General features: G+C 38.3%; 1 protein-coding gene across 1 annotated transcript in view; it reads left to right on the top strand.

The window, feature by feature from the left end:
* Positions 1-19,351, top strand: part of LOC136880897 (cytosolic phospholipase A2) — a 421,785-nt gene that overhangs the window by 358,128 nt on the left and 44,306 nt on the right. Inside the window, exon 6 of the mRNA XM_067153430.2 lies at positions 6,292-6,407. Coding sequence (XP_067009531.2) covers positions 6,292-6,407 — 116 coding nt within the window. The remainder of the gene's footprint in view (positions 1-6,291; positions 6,408-19,351) is intronic.

Raw genomic sequence — 19,351 nt, 5'->3', positions numbered from 1 at the left:
GTTTCAGCCAATAGTATTACCTACCGGTGCTAAGGGCCACTTACAATTTTTCAACTGATGCTTCTGTCTCACTTCATGCTGATGAATTTTATCAGCGGCCTTGGACATATTGTATTTATGACAATCATGTTTATGCTTGTGTTCACGTCCTCATGTCGTTGGCTTTATATTATTACCACTTTGGTTTTCCACTAACATTTTAAATGAACTGTTTTAATTGGAATTTTAATGGAAGAAGTTTTAGTCTCCAACAAGATTATAGTTAGTTTAATCATTGACAGTGTTTCCATTAGCATCTTTATATATTGTATCATTTTTCACATTTTTATGTCCCGAATTTTAATAACTGGCTAAACTTTTAGCTTCCACTTTTAATATTAGTTGTACTCCTGATGATTACTTTTAGGCTGAAGATGCCCTTAATTGAGGGCAAAACATGTCCCATTTAACTGTGAGTCTACTTATGTAACCACTATAAGTGAAAATAAAAGTATTGAACAGGTGGATTAAATTAAAACACCTTTATTGTTGTTGAACTGTAAATTTTCAATAGGACCAAAAATGAGATTTATAACATGTAATAAGTGGTATGTTCCGAGCTGTCAGTGGAGAGATGGCATGGAATGACATTAGTAGACGAATAAGTTTGAGTGGCGTTTATAAAAGTAGGAAAGATTACAATATGAAGATAATGTTGGAATTCAAGAGGACAAATTGGGGCAAATATTTATTAATAGGAAGAGAAGTTAGGGATTGGAATATTTTTTTATTTTATTTATTTATTTATTTATTTATTTATTTTTTGCTAGGGACTTTACGTCGCACCGACATGGGATTGGAATAACTTACTAAGGGAGACGTTCAATAAATTTCCAATTTCTTTGAAATCATTTAGGAAAAGGCTAGGAAAACAACAGATAGGGAATCTGCCACTTGGGCGACTGCCCTAAATGCAGATCAGTATTGATTGATTGATTGATTGATTGATTGATTGATTGATTGATTGATTGATTGATTGATTGAATGAATGATTGATTGATAATCCTTCAGGCACATTTCTCTTAGACAATCCCAGATCTTTTCTCTTGACACACTGTCATGTCCCTTCTCGACATCCAAAAAATCCATGAAGAGATCCATGCCTCTGTCTCAGTGTTTTTCTATCAACATTCATTTGCTAAAAATTGGGCCCGTTGTTGACCTATTAGTTCTGAAGCCATATTGCTCTTTTCCTAGTTGCTCCTCTAAAATGATCCTCTGTCTCCGTTGGATGACTTTTTCCAGGATTTTCAGCCCATGTGACAGGAAAGTTATTCCTCTATAGTTTTTGCAATGTAGCATTTTTCCTTTTTTGAATAGTGGAATGACTACACCCTTGTTCCAGTCTGCAGGTATCTTATTGTCATTCCAGACTGCACCGAGTACTCTATGCAACCACTGTAGACCTTGTATCCCTGCCGCTTTGATCATCAGCGCTAACATCATCATATCCTGGTGATTTTCCAGTGGGCATTTTCTTCAAGGCTGTTTCTGTTTCCATCCATGTTATCAGAGGTTCTTCGGTGTATTCCTCCACAACTGATTTTGTGTTCTTCATCTCTTCTGTTGTCGCATTTAGCAGATTTTTAAAGTGATTCCTCAAGACCTCTCTGATGCCACTCTCTTTCCTGATCACATTTCCATAGCTATCTTCAAGAGCCTTTATGGTGTCCATTGGTTTTCTTCTGTTTTTGATCACATTGTACAGCAACGTCATGTTTCCTTTGCTGTCTTCCTCCAGTTTCTGAGTGAAGTCGTCCCAACATTCAACTTTTCCTCCTCAATTATTCTTTGGCTTTCAGTTTCTTCTCACAGTACACTCGTTCAAGGATTCTGATCTTCACCTCATCCCGTATACCCTGTGACTTTAGTTTTTCATGGTCCTTTTCTCTCCTAGCCAAATTTGTATCCTTTATGGCTGCTTTCACCTTTGTGTTCCACCAGGGTGATTCCTTCTCTCATACTTTTGCACTTGTCTTCCCACACACCTCAATGGCTTCCTTCACTAGAACATTCTTCAATCTGGTCCATTCTTCTTCTCCACTCTTCATTTCATCAGTTGGTAGCTGTCTTTTTACCCGATCTTGATACTCAGTTCTCTTTTCCTTGTCAAGGCTGTTTCTGTTTCCATCCATGTTATTGGAGGTTCTTTGGTGTATTCTTCCATAACTGATTTTGTGTTCTTCAGCTCTTCTGTTGTCCCATTTAGCAGGTTCTTAAAGTGATTCCTCAAGACCTCCCTGATGCCACTCTCTTTTTGGATGCCTCCTTGTTGTTACATTAGGTACCTGGATGTCTTTCAGGTCTGTTACTATTAGCCAGTGATCGCTATTAAGTTTCTCGCTGGGAATTAATAATAATAATGTTATTTATTTTACCTCCCACTAACTACTTTTTAAGGTCTTCGGAGACGCCGAGGTGCCAGAATTTAGTCCCGCAGGAGTTCTTTTACGTGCCAGTAAATCTACCGACACGGGGCTGTCGTATTTGAGCACCTTCAAATACCACCGGACTGAGCCAGGATCGAACCTGCCAAGTTGGGGTTAGAAGGCCAGCGCCTTAACCGTCTGAGCCACTCAGGCCGGCCGCTGGGAATTACCTTGACATCTGTTGTAAGACTTTTCCTCTCTTAGTCTATAATGACATAATAAATAACAGACTTGTCTTGTCCGTTCCAAACTGTACCTAGTAACTTTGTGAGCGAATCTTTTCTTGAACCAGCTATTTTTCACCATCAGACCATTCCTCATGCAGAATTCAAGAAGATGCTCTCTCTCTAAATTTTGACTGCCATTGCCATGTGGTCCCAACACCCTCTCATAACCATTCCTTAAAGTCCAATCTGAGCATTCAAGTCTCCAATTATCACTGCCTTCTCACCATCAATGGTCTGTTCTAGGTTTTCCAGGAATTTGTTCTTATCGTCCTCGCTGCAACATCTGGGGTGCATATACCTGTACCTGTACCACTTCTTTTTCCCTAGATGTATTGTTACTTTGATGGTCCTCTTATTTACATATGAAATCTCAGTAATACTCTCAGTAGTTTGACACAATCAGCCCAACTCCATTCCTCATTTGCTATATGCCCTTTACTGGCACGCTCACCATGCCAGTAAAAGATATAGTTTTACCTGAGTTCTTTTTTTCCTTTTCCTTTCCATTTGGTGCTGACATCTTGTTACGTGTACCTCAATGTGTTTTTCAAGTTTCATCGCGATCAGAGACTTAACCATTGCCGATGTTCCCTCGTAAGTTGAAATCTCCGTTCGTTCAGGCTTCTATCTTTCAAACACCAAATTTCTCTCTCCCATTTGAAATACACACTGACACATCTACCATTGCCATTGGAAGGGCCGTTTATCAAATTCTTGACCAACAAGCTTTGTCTATTGCCTACTTTAGTCATCTTTTATCCCCGACCGAGCATCAGTACTCTACCTATGAAAGGGAAACTCTGCCCCTTATATTAACTTTGGAACACTTTCCTAATTATGTTGAGCATAAATAATTCACTGTCTTCATGGACAACCAAACATTGGCCTAGCTCTGAACTAATGCTCCTAAGATTGGACGCACTGGGCGAGTTGGCCATGCGGTTAGGGGCGCACTGCTGTGAGCTTGCATCCGGGAGATAGTGGGTTCAAATCTCACTGTCAGCAGCCCTGAAGATGGTTTTCCGTGTTTTCCCATTTTTCACACCAGGCTGTACTTTAATTAAGGCCACAGCTGCTTCCTTCCAATTCCTAGGCCTTTCCTATCCCATCGTCACCATAAGACCTATCTGTGTCGGCGTGATGTAAAGCTACTAGCATTCATTCAAGATTGGACGCACTGGTCACTGGTTAATGTGCTTGTCTAGATTTAAGTTTTCCTTAAAATTTGTACCAGGTCACCACAGTATTTTGGCTGATACTCTTTCTAGACTTTTTGATCTTTCTGGGGATTGTAATTTAGATTGCCTTTCTAATTTCCCATCATGCCAAATGGGTGATGTGAATGCTGTTGTTTCTCTGGCTAATTTTCCTGCATCTTTTGAATCATATCATAGCTACCAACTCAATGATCCCTACTGCACTCAATTGAGCCAAACTATTTCTCAGTCAGACTATAAAGGACCCCTTTTGTGTCCTCAATAATTTATTAGTATACAAGCCCACGCCGAAAATTTACACCTAAAGTGGTCCTTCCCAAGGCATTATAACCCATGATTCCTTCCTGTTATCATGGCTCACCTGCTGGAGGCCATTTTGGTATCTCAGAACCCTTTTCTTGTATTTGTTCTATTTTTCACTGGCACAAAATGTATGATGCCATCCAGACTTTTGTATGTACTTGTGAATCTTGCCAGAAGGCCTAACCACATAATGCATTACCTCTTGGTGCTTATTCTACTGCACCTCCCTCATATCCCACTGAAGATTTTTGTATAGACCTTGCGGGCCCCCTAATATGATCATCCAAAGGAAATATATATATATGTTCACCTTACTAGATGAGTTTTCAACATTTTCGGTTATCCGCCTAGGCATCAAAAAGGTTTTCACTACACCCTGACTATCATCTTTGCTCTGACAGCAGCCTGGTTGTGGTGTTCTCTGGGTGTCAGTTCTGAAACTTCTTCTGAAGGTAGCTGAAACAGCTCCCTGTGATGTTTTGTCATTCATCATAGTCTAACAAACCATGACACTATTATCAATTCTAGGTAGTTGGCGACTGTTACATTGTCTTCCTCCCACACTACCTCATGCAATCATCTGTTTTCACTTTTTCACTTAAGGGTGTGATGTCATCTGCAACAAGATGACTAAAGCTCCCCATGATGTTTTCCATGAACTGAATCGTGAGCAGATATTTAAAATGCATCATGTCCAAGATGTTTATGATCCTTATTGTGGAAAACTATTGTGGACTAAACTCTCTTAGACCCGCTAAAGAGAGAGAGAGAGCAGTGGAAAGAGAAAGCATTACTTTCACTTTATGGTCAAGGACAGAACCTAAAAGCTGTCAAAAACTATGGAATAATTTTACACTGTACAAGATGCAAGTATTAAATTTAGAGACTAGTCATCAAATATGGGAAAAATAAGGGCAGTCAAACAGTGCTATAAAAATGATCTAAAGCAGGGTGAGAAAATGTGTTATTAAGGATATGTTAACATGTATTTAATAGCATTAGGACAGGGACTGATAAAAATTGCCGTGTTAAGTGGGAAAAGTGTTAAGGAAGAATGTACTAATGAGATTCTACTCTATGAAATCCTTCTTCTTCCTAGCCTTTTGGCTAATTTCTTAGGGTTGGTTTTAGGGTTGGCAATTCCACTTTATAAAATAATATCCTATACCGTAATATAAACTTCTGTCTGACTCGTTGGCTGAATGGTCAGCGTACTGTCCTTCGGCTCAGAGGATCTCGGGTTTGATTCCCGGCTGGGTTGGGGATTTTAATCGCTTCTGATTAATTCTTCTGGCTCAGGGACTTGGTGTTTGTGTATGACTTAACACTCTCCTCTTCATATTCAGACAACACACCACACTACTAACCACCACTGAAACACACATTAGTGATTACATCCCTCCGTATAGGGTTGGCGTCAGCTACGGCATCCGGCCGTGAAACAGTGCCAAATCCACATGTGCTATGCAGTCTGCACCTGCCATCCCACAGGCGTGGGAAAAGCGGTAGATAAAGAAGAAGAAAACCGTAATATAAACTTCTCAGACATAATTATGTGCATCAGGCTTAAATGTCTGTGGTTTCTCATGTATCTGGAACAGATATGTATTTTTTGAAGAGCAAGTTAAGACACATTGAAATGTATTAGTATAACCTGAAATTACAGGTACCATAATTCAGTACACTGTACAATACATTTTCAAGTTGTGATGGTTCTTGTGATTTCAGTTTCATAGTTTAGTTTTAGACATTGGCATGGGATTATATGTGTAAATGAAGTATTATTGTATCCAGTAGCATGAGGGATTAGTAAAACTGCCTTACTGTGGGATACACTTTTGAAACATTCCTCCTGACTAAGGGCAGTCTCGTGGTTGAGATATCAATAAAATAATAGATCCTGCCATTTGGTCTTGGCTTTTTCTATGTAGAACACATTGTATGGTGCAGCTGTATCTAACATAAGGATAATATACATAGAGTAACTTCCTTATTTTCATATTTTTAATAGTTACATATCTATTAGCTGCGCAGTTAAGTACTGGAACTAAATCTCTAGATTTCTTTCTATTACAGAGGTGATGCTGATGGATGCAAATCGTATGATGGACCGCATAGTGGGACGAGCCTCTCTTAATCTTAATGGGCTTCCAATGGAAACAAAGTATTCAAAGGATCTTTATTTTGATAATGTAAGTATCTGAATTTTCTCCTACAAAGCCATACCAAAACTAATGAGCAGTCATTTCTTGTAGATGTTGGGTGGTGGTTTTGATTATTGTTTTAAGAGGAAGTACAACTAGGTAACCATCCTCTCTTAACACCAATCAGAAGGGAAAAAGGAAGGGGTCTGATTGAAAGTGCCGGCAAAATGAAACAAAGGGCTATGAAGGGCATGAAAATGAAAGACTCCCTAGGCTTTACAAACTTAATACCATCAGGTTTGAAAGAGAAAATAGTTGACCAAGGGTGGTCAGATGAGAAAGATTAATGTGAGGAGACTGATACAGGTAATTGGAAGCAATGCCAGACTCAGCTAAGAGGGCCGTGATTGCCAACCAGTGCTCTCAAGTATAGAGTCCTGCTTTCAGTCACACCTACAAATATCTTGCAGACAAAAATAAAACAGAGGTAAAAAAGGCACTAAATGTGACACCCTTCTTGTAAGACCTTAAGTATCATATGAGAGTAGCTCACACATACAGCTCTGCGGCTAAATGGTTAATATGCCGGCCTTCACAGATGCACAGGTCGCCTATACGGCATCAACTTGAAAGACCCACACCAGGCTTCTCCAGAGGCCACACACTATTTTTTACACTTTTGTAGTATCTTGTATTATGGGACCAAAGTAGACAACAAGAGTTTTTCGAGGGCAAAAGAGCTGAGAAAATTGATGTCCCAAGAAATGTCCCTTGGAAAAATTATTTTGTAAGCTCTAAAATCATGTTTTCCTTAAGAGTAGCTATCCTTTAAAGCCAGTTTTAAATGGCATGTTATTTCACTAATTGGCTCTTATTGAAATATTCATGGCAAATTTTCCACTTCAGAAATTCATGGCAGACATCAACATACATACAGAAATGATGCAAAAACTGCTAACAGTGTTAAAAAAATGGATGAAACATGAAAATGAGCATCCTAGATTAGCCTCCAAGCAGTCATCGTTGAACAGCTTTGAATGAATGCAGCAATGTCGGGGAATCAATTCAATAAAGAAGACTTGTAACTGAAATTACAAGAACACATGGAAAAGGGCACAAAACAGTTAAGGTGGTGATTGAATGCTTAGTGTGAAAATTTGAGCCCATTGGGCTCTGCACTTACTGACCAAAAGTCAGCTCAAAATCATAATCTTAGAACTATTTCAAGATATCAAAATGACAGAGATGAATATTTGCTTAGTATTGTGACAGATTATGAAACTTTTTTCTTTGACAGATATCAAAACAATTGAGATGAATTTTTGCTTAATATTTCAACAGGTAATGAATACTGGTTTCACCATTTTGTCCCTGAAGTGAAACAACCAAACATGGAACGCCACTATTTGAATCCTCCAGATAAAAGTAAAGACAATATCATTATTGATTTCTATGATGTATAAGGTACTGTACAATTGGCTGATTTTCTGGAACCTGTGCAACCATAAATGCTGCTTATTATGTCTAACTCTAAATGCTATGATGATGTCCTCTTTGATGTATTTATTGATGGTGACACCCTGGCATTATTATTGTTTCCTTGAGTGTACATGGATGTATTTAGCAATTGCAATCTTAATATTGAATATTCTTTTGAACTGTGCACAATAAAACTGTCCACACTCATTATAGGAGTACATACATGACAATTTTGGCCTAGTCTTTTTGGGATGGCGCTTTGCATCAAGATTGTGAAGGCGCATCTGTTTATAGGTTTGGACACCCATCTCAATCTCCCCATACCACTGTGGCCTCTTCCAGTTGCTAAATGATATGCTGCATGTTGCCAGGTGTTGCTTTAGGATGTCTTTGTAATGCAGTATTGACCACCAACCTTATGCTTACCCAGTAGTTTAGTTGGACCGGAACAGGCCGGAATGCCGTTCCGGAAAATATTTTCCTGCTTTAGATTGACGTAACATTTTTACATTCAGTAAGAAAATCTTATAATCTATACATAGCGCTGAAATGTCATGGGTGTACTCTAGCGGACTAATATCAAGCCTTACGGTTTTATATTCATAAGATACGGTTGCTTTTACACTCCTGGGCGGTTTTCTGGTTCTCTATGGTTGGCTACACTGCTATTGGATTCGGAGAGTGGGAAGTGAGCACAACAACTTTCTTCCACTCGTTATGTTTGTGAGATTCCGAGTTTTATTTTATGTTTTGCTCAATGTGTTGTTGTGAAGCAGATATTATGGAATCTCTTTGCAGTTAATGAACATCAGTAGCCCCGTAGTACCTTCCAAGTTTTCCAGTGGCTGTGAAAGTGAGTTGTGAGTGTGACCATGAGTTTACTGAAATGGCTGGGTTCAAAAAAATGTGCTGGGGATGAAGATGAAGAATCAAAGAATACTAAAAAGGTGTGTGATGGCTCAAGTAAAAACAAAACTGAATGGAGTTCTGAGAACATTAGTTTCATTAAAGACGTGAGTATAAAGACAGAGCCTGGGTTAAATGTTGCTGAAACGTGTGATGCAGATTCAAGGGAGAATCTAGGTTATGGTTCTACACCTACCACCGACTGTGAAATTCAAGGGCCCAGCTACCGAAAACAAGATTTTCCAGACTGTTGGAACGAGTCTTAGTACTGTTATTTTTTGTCAGAGAACAAGTGGTTATTTGCAGAAAATAAAAAATTAGGCTGCAATATATTGAAAAAGGAAAGTAAATTAGGATTAGAAGTTTCTAAAGGGGCAGGACTTAAGCTAATGAAAGTATGGGTAGAATGCAGGGTTCATTCCTACGGAAATAATATTAACCAACTACAAACAAGCCTTCAGAAAAAAATATTTGAGCACAAAAATTCAGAATCTCACAAAAAAGCTACAGTATGTCACAAAATTCAGAATCTAATAAAAAGATATTTGAAAGTTGCTTGGACACTATGAATGTCAAACACCTAGAAACCACCCTTCTGATATTGCGAAAAGAAATAGACCCTTCGTAGACCTACAGGCTTATGTTGAACTTCAACAATTAAATGGTTTAGATATGGGACGAGTTCTTCATACAAATTTTAGTTGTGGTAATATTATTGAACACATTTCACAGGAAATGAGAAATAAAATAGCAAAATCTACGAGGTTTGGGGCAAAAGTCATGGCAACTAATTTATTTTTTTGAAGATACCAGTCCGGTTGGAAAATGTGACACATAAAGACGAAAGGACAAGGCATTAACTACATGTGTGGACAATGAATAGCACTGAAATATTATAACATACTAATTTATTATGATAGTATACAGGCGAATATGGCCTTCCCGGTGCAAAAGAATGACAACACAGTAGGCCTACACATAAAGTTGAAATGGCAAACCTGGGCCTGAAGACCCTCAAAGTAGTCCCCTGCTACTGACACCACACGCTGCCAACGTTGTGAGAGGCGCTGAATACCATCTGCCTTAGCATTTGCTGCACCACGTGTGAATCAGGTCACCTGTTGGTGCACAGCATTAGCAATGTCCTCTCGTGTTGCAAACCGCCTACCACGTAGTGGTTCCTTAATCTTTCGAATGAGATCAAAGTCACAGGGCAAAATGTGGGAAGAGTACGGTGGGTGCTCCAATTCTTCCCATCCCCAACGTCGCAGTAGCTGCCCTACACACTCTGCTTTATGTGGTTTTGCATTGTCGTGCAGGAGTATTGCACTGTCCACAAGATCCAGACGTTATTCCCGAATCAAGGCCAACGAGAGAGACAGGCCGCGGCCCGTTAAAGTCACGTGATAAGCCAGTCCCAGCAATGGTAGAGTGAAGCCGGTTATTACATGTGTTCTTGCAGTGTTATTGCTAGTTTATTGTGGATTATGGAAGGAAATAACGGAGATTTTGTCTTTATGTTGGTGTTGTGCAACAGTTCCTTACATTCATAGTGTTGTGTGCGGAAGTGTAAGTAAGTATTAATTTACAAAAATGTGTATCTAACCTCAACGTTGTTCACATCATTCAGCAATGTTGGCCTGCAGTACATGAGTTGGATAAATTACAACACCCGTGCTGACGATTTAGAGGTAATGCATTCATATCCTATTTAATTACAGATATATGAAAATGAAAATTTAAGTATTAGATATGAAGCTGAAGCCAGGTATGGAGTGGAACAAATGTAAGACTTGTAAATAGCTTACACTAGGCCAACCTTTCACCCTGGATTCAATAAGATATTCCTTACATGAATGTTATTTTAAATATAGGCTTAATTGTGCATTGGTCAGTTTCATTAGCAACATTTGATTTATCTGAGTGTGCATATCTTTACTGCAGTAAGATTTTCAGTTTTTGTCATCCAAGGCTAGTAGGAGACACTATGTTTCATTCAATTTCAAACTGAATAGGGTGGTTCCAAGATAACTTTCAGGAAGAGAGCATAATTTAAGTATTAAATATGATGCTGAAACCAGATTGTAAATAGCTTACAATAGGCCTACCTTTGATCCCGGATTCAATAAGATATTCCTTACATGAATGTTATTGTAAATATAGGCTTAATTGTACATTAACCACTTTCATTAGCAACATTTGACTCATCTGAGTGAGCATCTCTTTACTGCAGTAAGATTTTTAGATTTTGACAACCAAGGCTAGTAAGATACACTCCATTTCATTTAATTTCTAATTAAATAGGGTGGTTCCAAGACAACTTCCAGGAAGATAACAAAATTTAATTATTAGATATGATGCTGAAGCCAGGTATGGAGTGGAACAAATGTAAGACTTGTAAATAGCTTACAATAGGCCCAGATAACTTTCAGGAAGGTAGTAAAATTTAAGTATTATACATCATGCTGAAGCCAGGTATGGAGTGGAACAAATGTAAGACTTGTAAATAGCTTACAATAGGCCTACCTTTCACCCTGGATGCAATAAGATATTCCTTACATGAATGTTATTGTAAATATAGGCTTAATTGTACATAAACCACTTTCATTAGCAACATTTGACGTATCTGAGTGTGCATATCTTTACAGCATTAAGATTTTTAGATTTTTGTCAACCAAGGCTAGTAAGATACACTCTATTTAATTTAATTTCTAATTGAATAGGGTGATTCCAAGACAACTTCCAGGAAGGTAACAACATTTAAGTATTAGATATGATGCTGGAACCAGGTATGGAGTGGAACAAATTCAAGACTTGTAAATAGCTTAAAATAGGCCTAGATAACTTCCAGGAAGCTAGCAAAATTTAAGTATTAGATATGATGTTCAAGCCAGGTATGGAATGGAACAAATATAAGACTTGAAATAGCTTACAATAGGCCTACCTTTCACCTTGGATTCAATAAGATATTCCTTAGACCTGCATGGATGTTATTGTAAATATAGGCTTAATTGTATATTAATCACTTTCATTAGCAACATTTGACTTATCTGAGTGTGCTTCTCTTTACAGCATTAAGATTTTTAGATGTTGTCAACCAAGGCTAGTAAGATACACTCCATTTCATTTAATTTCTAATTGAATAGGGTGGTTCCAAGACAACTTCCAGGGAGGTAGCGAAATTTAAGTATTAGATATGATGCTGAAGCCCGGTATGGAGTGGAACAAATTCAAGACTTGTAAATAGTGTAAAACAGGCCTAGATAACTTCCAGGAAGGTAGCAAAATTTAAGTATTAGATATGATGCTCAAGCCAGGTATGGAATGGAACAAATATAAGACTTGAAAATAGCTTACAATAAGCCTACCTTTCACGTTGGATTCAATAAGATATTCCTTAGACCTGCATGAATATTATTGTAAATGTAGGCTTAATTGTACATTAATCACTTTCATTAGCAACATTTGACTTATCTGAGTGTGCTTCTCTTTACAGCAGTAAGATTTTTAGATGTTGTCAACCAAGGCTAGTAAGATACACTCCATTTCATTTAATGTCTAATTGAATAGGGTGGTTCCAAGACAACTTCCAGGGAGGTAGCAAAATTTAAGTATTAGATATGATGCTCAAGCCAGGTATGGAGTGGAACAAATATAAGATTTGTAAATAGCTTACAATAGGCCTACCTTTCACGTTGGATTCAATAAGATATTCCTTACATGAATGTTATTGTAAATCTAGGCTTAATTGTACATTAACCACTTTCATTAGCAACATTTGACTTATCTGAGTGTACATCTCTTTACTGCAGTAAGATTTTTAGATTTTGTCAACCAAGGCTAGTAAGATACACTGTATTTTATTTAATTTCTAAATGAATAGGGTGGTTCCAAAGTAACTTCCACGAAGGTAGCAAAATTTACGTATTACATATGATGCTGAAGCTAGGTATGGAGTGGAACAAATGTAAGGCTTGTAAATAGCTTAGAGTAGGCCTACGTTTCACCCTGGATTCAATAAGATATTTCGTATATGAATGTTATTGTGTATATAGGATTACTTGTACATTAACCATTAACATTATTGAGTGTGCATATCTGTACCTGAGTAAGATTTTTAGTGTTTGTTCAACCAAGGATAGTAAGAGACACTATGTTTCATTTGATCTGTAGTTCAGTAGTGTTATTTTAGTAGGTTGAAATACGCTGAAATGTATTTTATTTACCATGCTACGATAGTCTCTCGCGTGAACTGGCGATGCATTCTCTATAGCAAGACCGGCCAAGTCACATGACATTCAGTGTATGACGTGCGCGCCGTGGCCTGTCTTTCTCGTCGGCCTCGTCCCGAGTTCCACGTCGTACCTGTCGCACCAGTCGCACCAGGAACTCGCTGTAGTACTGTGCGGTCACTGTTCGACTATGTGGAACAAAGTGGCAAACAATGACACCCCTGATGTCATACGCGACGATCACCATCAATTTGACTGGGGAAGGATTTTTTTTTTTTTTGCTATTGGTTTTACGTCGCACCGAGACAGATAGGTCTTATCACGATGAGGAAAGAAGGATTCTGATGGACCTCCTGCCTCCTTGGTGATCCAACATGTCTCCACTCCGCGGACTGACATTTCAGTTCTGGTTCATATGCCCTGGCCCAGAATTCATTGATGGCGATTATTCGTGACAAGAATTGATCGCTGTCCTGTTGCCAGCATGCAAGGAGGTCGGAGCATATTGCATAGCGCACCCACCTTTAAACTTCCATCAGTGCATGCAGTTGCAGCTCATTATGCAATATCCTGTGGATGGTGCATTTCTTGATGCCACTTGCCCTCTCTAACTCCAATAGCATGCATTGTCTGTCTTCATCCAGAAGCTGCTCAATGACGGTACGTGCCACTTTGATCCGCACACTGACAGGTCGTCCCGAACATTGCTCGTCACTGGTTGACACAAATCCTTGCTGAAACTTTCCTACCCACTGAGCTTCTATACGGTATGGTAGGTCATTATTTCCAAGGGCTTCCACTAATTCACTGTGACATTCCATCACATTTCTCCCTCGGAAAACGGCTATTTTAATGTAAGCGCGTTGCTCAACACAGGTTACTTCCATCTCGCACGACACTCACCAACTGACTGATTTCACAGCCCTCGCTGCACTACTACCAGCTATCACAGAGCCATCTGTTGTTCTGCATACACACTATGCCTGCAGAACTTCCACTCGACACATATACGTTTGCGATCCGTTCACATATCTACAAGAAAAAAAAAAGAGTTGCCATGACTTTTGCCCCAATCCTCATATAACAGAAAATCAGAGGAGAATCAGTATTATGATTAACGAATCAACAACAGTTAGTGTAAAATCTGTCTTAGTATTATGTTTGAGATGTGCTCTTTCAGATAATTCTGAAGTTGTTTCCTTTTTCTGGGACTTGATAGAACTTGAATCAACTACAGCAGATGTTATTACTCGAGAGATAATGAAGAATCTTTCTTCATATGGGATGAATGAAAACCTCCTGGCAGAACATTTAATTGTTCTAGCATGTGATGGGGCCCCTGTAATGTTAGGTAGACAAAATGGAGTTGGAGCACAGTTTTTAAAAGTTATTTCCAGATATAGTTATCTGGCACTGTTTAAACCATCGCCTGGAATTGGCCGTTTCTGATACATGAAATGAAGTTATAGGTGTTAACCATTTCCATTCTTTCTTTGACAAATTGTATTCTTTATAAAGCATGTCTCCCAAAAATCAAAGGGAACTCAACATTTGTGCTGTTTCACTGGAACAAAGAGTTAAGAAGATTGGGAAAATATTTACAATAAGATGGGTAGCATCAAGCCAGAGAACTGTAAAAGCTTTTTGGGAAAACTATAGTGCACTAGTAAAACATTTTAGTGAGGCCAAAAATGACCACCAGAGAGATTCCAAAGAAAAGGCAAAATTCCAAGGTCTAGAAAATATGTTAACATGTGTAGAATTTCTAGAAAATATTGCAATTATGTATGATGCTCATGTTGAGTTAGCTGATTTGTCATTAGAGTTGCAGAAAAGAGAGACAAATCTGACAGAAGCTCCAAATGCAATCAAGCGCACTATAAAAGTGTTTGAATCTATGTGTAACTCAGCTTCTGGAGAATACTACAGAACAGTTCTTAAAGTAGCAGAAAACAAAAAAGTTTAGAAACACAGGATTACATGATTCTTAAAAAAGTTTGAAAAATTGACAGAAAGCAGTTTTTCAGAAGTCTTGTGAACAGTTTAAATAACAGGCTTATGGAAAATGTGTCCACATCATCTCATCTTGGTTCCAGCTCTAGTCAGCAGAGACATGAAAGAATGACAAAAGTTATCAGTGATTCAAAGGTACTATACAATAATAATTGGCCCTCCACTTCTACTTTGGATATCTGCTATGGTGATGAGAGTGTTGGCAACCTTTGTGACCTTTTCCACGTCAGACAAGAGGAGGTACATTAATGCTTTTAGAAAGTATGTCAAGACCAAGCAAATTCCAGTGGAGCTGATGCCTTTAATCAAGACTGTACAGACCATTCCCATCTCTTTAGAAGAAGCTGAAAGAGCTTTCAATACCATGAATGAGATCCACACCGAAAAGAGAAATAGGCTACTGGTTGCAAGATCAAGTGGACTTATTTTCATAAGTAGCATTGGACCTCCTGTGCACATATTTAACCCACAACTATATGTCAATTCATGGCTACGAAAGGGGAGATGTTCAGCTGATGAAACAACTTGTCGGAAACATGAGGCCTCTGATTTTGACACCCAATACGAGTCTATTTGGAAATTGCTGAATTAATAATGTGAGTTCCTGTAAATGTTTTGTTCCAACTAAATCACTGCGCTTACCATTCTGAAGTTCTGAGTAAAAGGCAGATTTTGGTAGTCTGACATCATTCATGTGCACCAAATGTGCACACCACCTTAGTCAGCCTATCATTAGCAGGAACTTTATGCAGTACATGTAGGATTTTCACAGAACCTTGGAGTTTGTTATATGATATTGACACTTCACTCACAGAATTATCCTTACATATTTCATGTGGAAAATGTCTAAATGTTGAACATAATGTTTATACAGGCACCAGGTCTGTGAGGCACACAAAAGAATAAGCAAGATTATTGCCTTATAGACAGTCAGTTTGGTCTTTAGATGTAAATCATGTGATTATTGCTCTCATTCCTTAACAGAATGTAAATGTTATTGGTCCACCAGTTCAATACTTCATTAGACTATTCACATTTTTAAACAGTAATGATATAACTTACACTAGAACATGTTTTGACTCACTGGAGCCATCTTAGGCTAGAAAAAACAGTTAAATTTAAAATATTTTAAAAATTTATCTAGATAAGACATTAGAACACATTAAAATTTACGAAGGTTAAAATTATATGTCAATGAGTAAATTGATGTAAGTTCTTTGGTAAGTTCTCCATTCTTGGATTAATGTTGAAGATTGACACAGTCCATTAGACTGTATGCATTTAACAGTTGTCATAAAATAATACTTGAATATTATATAGGTAAAAAAAATTAAAAGTATTTGTGTGTTAAAAGACACAAGCTGTAGAAAAAACCTCCATATTTATGTTGGAAATGGAATCTTTCTTCAGTATGGAAGCTTGTGTAATATTTTTATGTAGAAGTAAAGTAGGTCTTCTTAAGCTTATGAGAACCTGGAATGGTAAAGAGAAAACTGAAGATGGGTGGAAACTTATATTCTTTCTTCCAGCCCCCGTTATGGTAGTGGTCAAATGAAGTGGTCGTCTGACTAAGTGGGTGTTGTTGTCTATGTGGGTTTGTTGGCGAGAGGAAGTGGAGTTGGAGGGTTGGTTGAGTTGGCCGGCGGAGAGCTTATCACTTGATTTGCACGTGTCATGGGAAGTTTGAGCGTATTGACGTTGAAAAGTTTGTTGTACAGTAAAACCTTGATGCATCATTTATCAAGAGGGAGGGGCAAAATGATGATGGATGCGGGAAAACTATAAATGCGGGTGACATAAAATAGGGCGAAAGCAAAATAATAAAATATGGGTACGGTATTTGAGTATTTTTTGTCATGTAAATAATAATAATAATAATAATAATAATAATAATAATAATAATAATAATAATAATAATAATAATAATAATAATAATGATGATGATGATAATAGTAATAAATAAAGCAAAAAGCAAAGTCTTCTACTTTCACGCCATGAAGACCCTTGGAGGGGTGGAAGGTAAAGGCTTCCACTATCCGTAACCTCGGCACTTGATGGGGTAGAGTGGTTAGCTCTATGCCCGGCCTCCTTTGCCCCCAGGAATTAACCTGCTACTCATTTTTGATGCAGGCTGAGTGAACCTCAGGTTTATGTGTACCTCCAGAACTGGAAATCTCATTTCTTAAATTTTACAACTTCCTGACGGGTATTCGAACCCATGTCCTTCTGGGCGAACCGAGCATGCCTTTACTGCCTCGGCCAGGCAGCCCCTGTATAATAATAATAATAATAATGATAATGGCAATGGCATGTGGCCTCCGAGGCCGGGTGCAGATCTTTTGAGTTGTCGCGTGATAGGCAATCTACACGCTTATGAAAATGTGGCTCTACCTATGATGAATCCTAATGCGTAAGTCAGTGCACACACACAGCCCCCGAAGTGTCAGAATTAACCAACGAAAGTTAAAATCCCCGACCCAATCGTGACCCCGTGAACTGAAGGCCAACACGTGCTAACCATTTAGCCATGGAGCCAGACATGCTTATACTATACATAACAGTATCAAAATACTGCTATCATGATATATGCGATGAAAATAAAAAGCGCAAATTTTACTCCATTTTGTTTCACTTTTCCTTACATCTCGTAGTAATTGGAAAACCTTCAAGGTCAGTTCTCTTATTGCAAATTAACGATATACGTGGATATTACGGCAATAACCTGTATTTTGGTAAAGATTCCGTAGACCCTTCGCAAACAATAGGTTAGAGATCCCACATGGCGCGGCTCGGACGATGTCACAGAGGTTAGAAGACAAATGGGCAGGGGACAACAAAGTGGCCAACAGGCCTCTAGCATCCCACACACATCACATGGTACGATACAATTAATAACTCTGTAACTAATTAAAATGTACCTAGCGCACGCCGTGACTATTTTAAACTGTGCAATTTTCTGATTTTCAACGAAGCTGGCAGCCCTAGCCAGCCAATAGCAACACAGAAAATGGTGGCAGATTTGAGTTTTACAGTGTCTCCATTTTAATTCTTGTAAATAAGGATACTAGGGGCCGGTTAGTGGGTTGAAGAGAAGCGTTGGCGGCAGGAGGCTCGTTGTGATGTTGTGCATGAATAACCTGTGCACAGCACTCCAGGCTACGAGGTCCTTGCTCATGACTAGCAATTAAAATTTAAATAATTGATAAAGAGATTCAATTTTAACTGTAATATTCTTCAATACAGAACAATGAAATTTTTAACTTTAAATCAAGACTAGCAACTCGTAATCGCTCGTACATTCTCGTAAAACAGGTTGCTGCTATTATATGCCAGAGTATTGAGCTTTCTCTTTAAATTAAAAGAAACCTTTGCGTATAATTTTTGTATGTACAGTCCATCCATGCGGGAAAGTTGTGGTCGAGGACAAGTACTTTTTTGACGATCAATGCCATTAAACAATAGTTCAGCAAACGAGAGATGTGAGGGAATTTAACATTGATTTATATGGGACATTTTTGGGACCGAATAAATAGAACAATGGATATTACGGCGATAACCTGTATTTTGGTAAAGATTCCGTAGACCCTTCGCGAACGCGAAAATGACAGTTCTGGGAACGATGCATCAAGGTTCTACTGTATAGTGTATTCCTTTTTTTTTTTTTTTTAATTTCACTCAATTTGTACATGGAGTTAGGCTAAGTCTTTGATCAATTTTTAAATGTAATTCTTCGAGGATGAAAAGTTCTCCTTTATTTGCTGTTTGGAGTATCATCATGTCTTGGTTGATATTGGTGAATTTATGGTTATTGTCAATGATGCACTCATTCATCGCAGAAAATATTTTATATTTAATAACATTAATGTGCTCTTTATCATGCATTGTGAAGTTTCTGCCAGTTCGTCATTGTAAACAAGAAAGCTATTTTTGCCATTTGCTTTACGTCACACCGACACAGATAGGTCTTATGGCGACGTCGGGATAGGAAAGGCCTAGGAATGGGAAGGAAGCGGCCGTGACCTTAATTAAGGTACAGTCTCAGTATTTGCCTGGTGTGAAAATGGGAAACCCCGGAAAACTATCTTCAGGGCTGCCGACAGTGGGGTTCAAACCCACTATCTCCCAGATGCAAGAAAAGTATTTAAGTGTTGATATATATATGGGCGTTTTATGAATGATGTCTGTGCGGTCTGACTCATATTGACCAAGTCTGCTTATGAGTTGATAGGGGTTTTTAGTTGTGTGGTGGTGGAATTTGTTTTGAAGTAAAATCAAGAATATTTTGAATTTTTGTTCTGGTATGTATGATTGTGTAGATGCCATGTAGTTTTTGACAGCTAGTTGTAGTACCCAGTTTTGTAT

Source organism: Anabrus simplex, chromosome 1 (assembly GCF_040414725.1).
Source record: "Anabrus simplex isolate iqAnaSimp1 chromosome 1, ASM4041472v1, whole genome shotgun sequence".
Taxonomy (NCBI): Eukaryota; Metazoa; Arthropoda; class Insecta; order Orthoptera; family Tettigoniidae; genus Anabrus; species Anabrus simplex.
The sequence above is the reverse complement of the archived record's forward strand: the minus strand, read 5'-3'. Positions and strand labels throughout refer to the sequence as shown.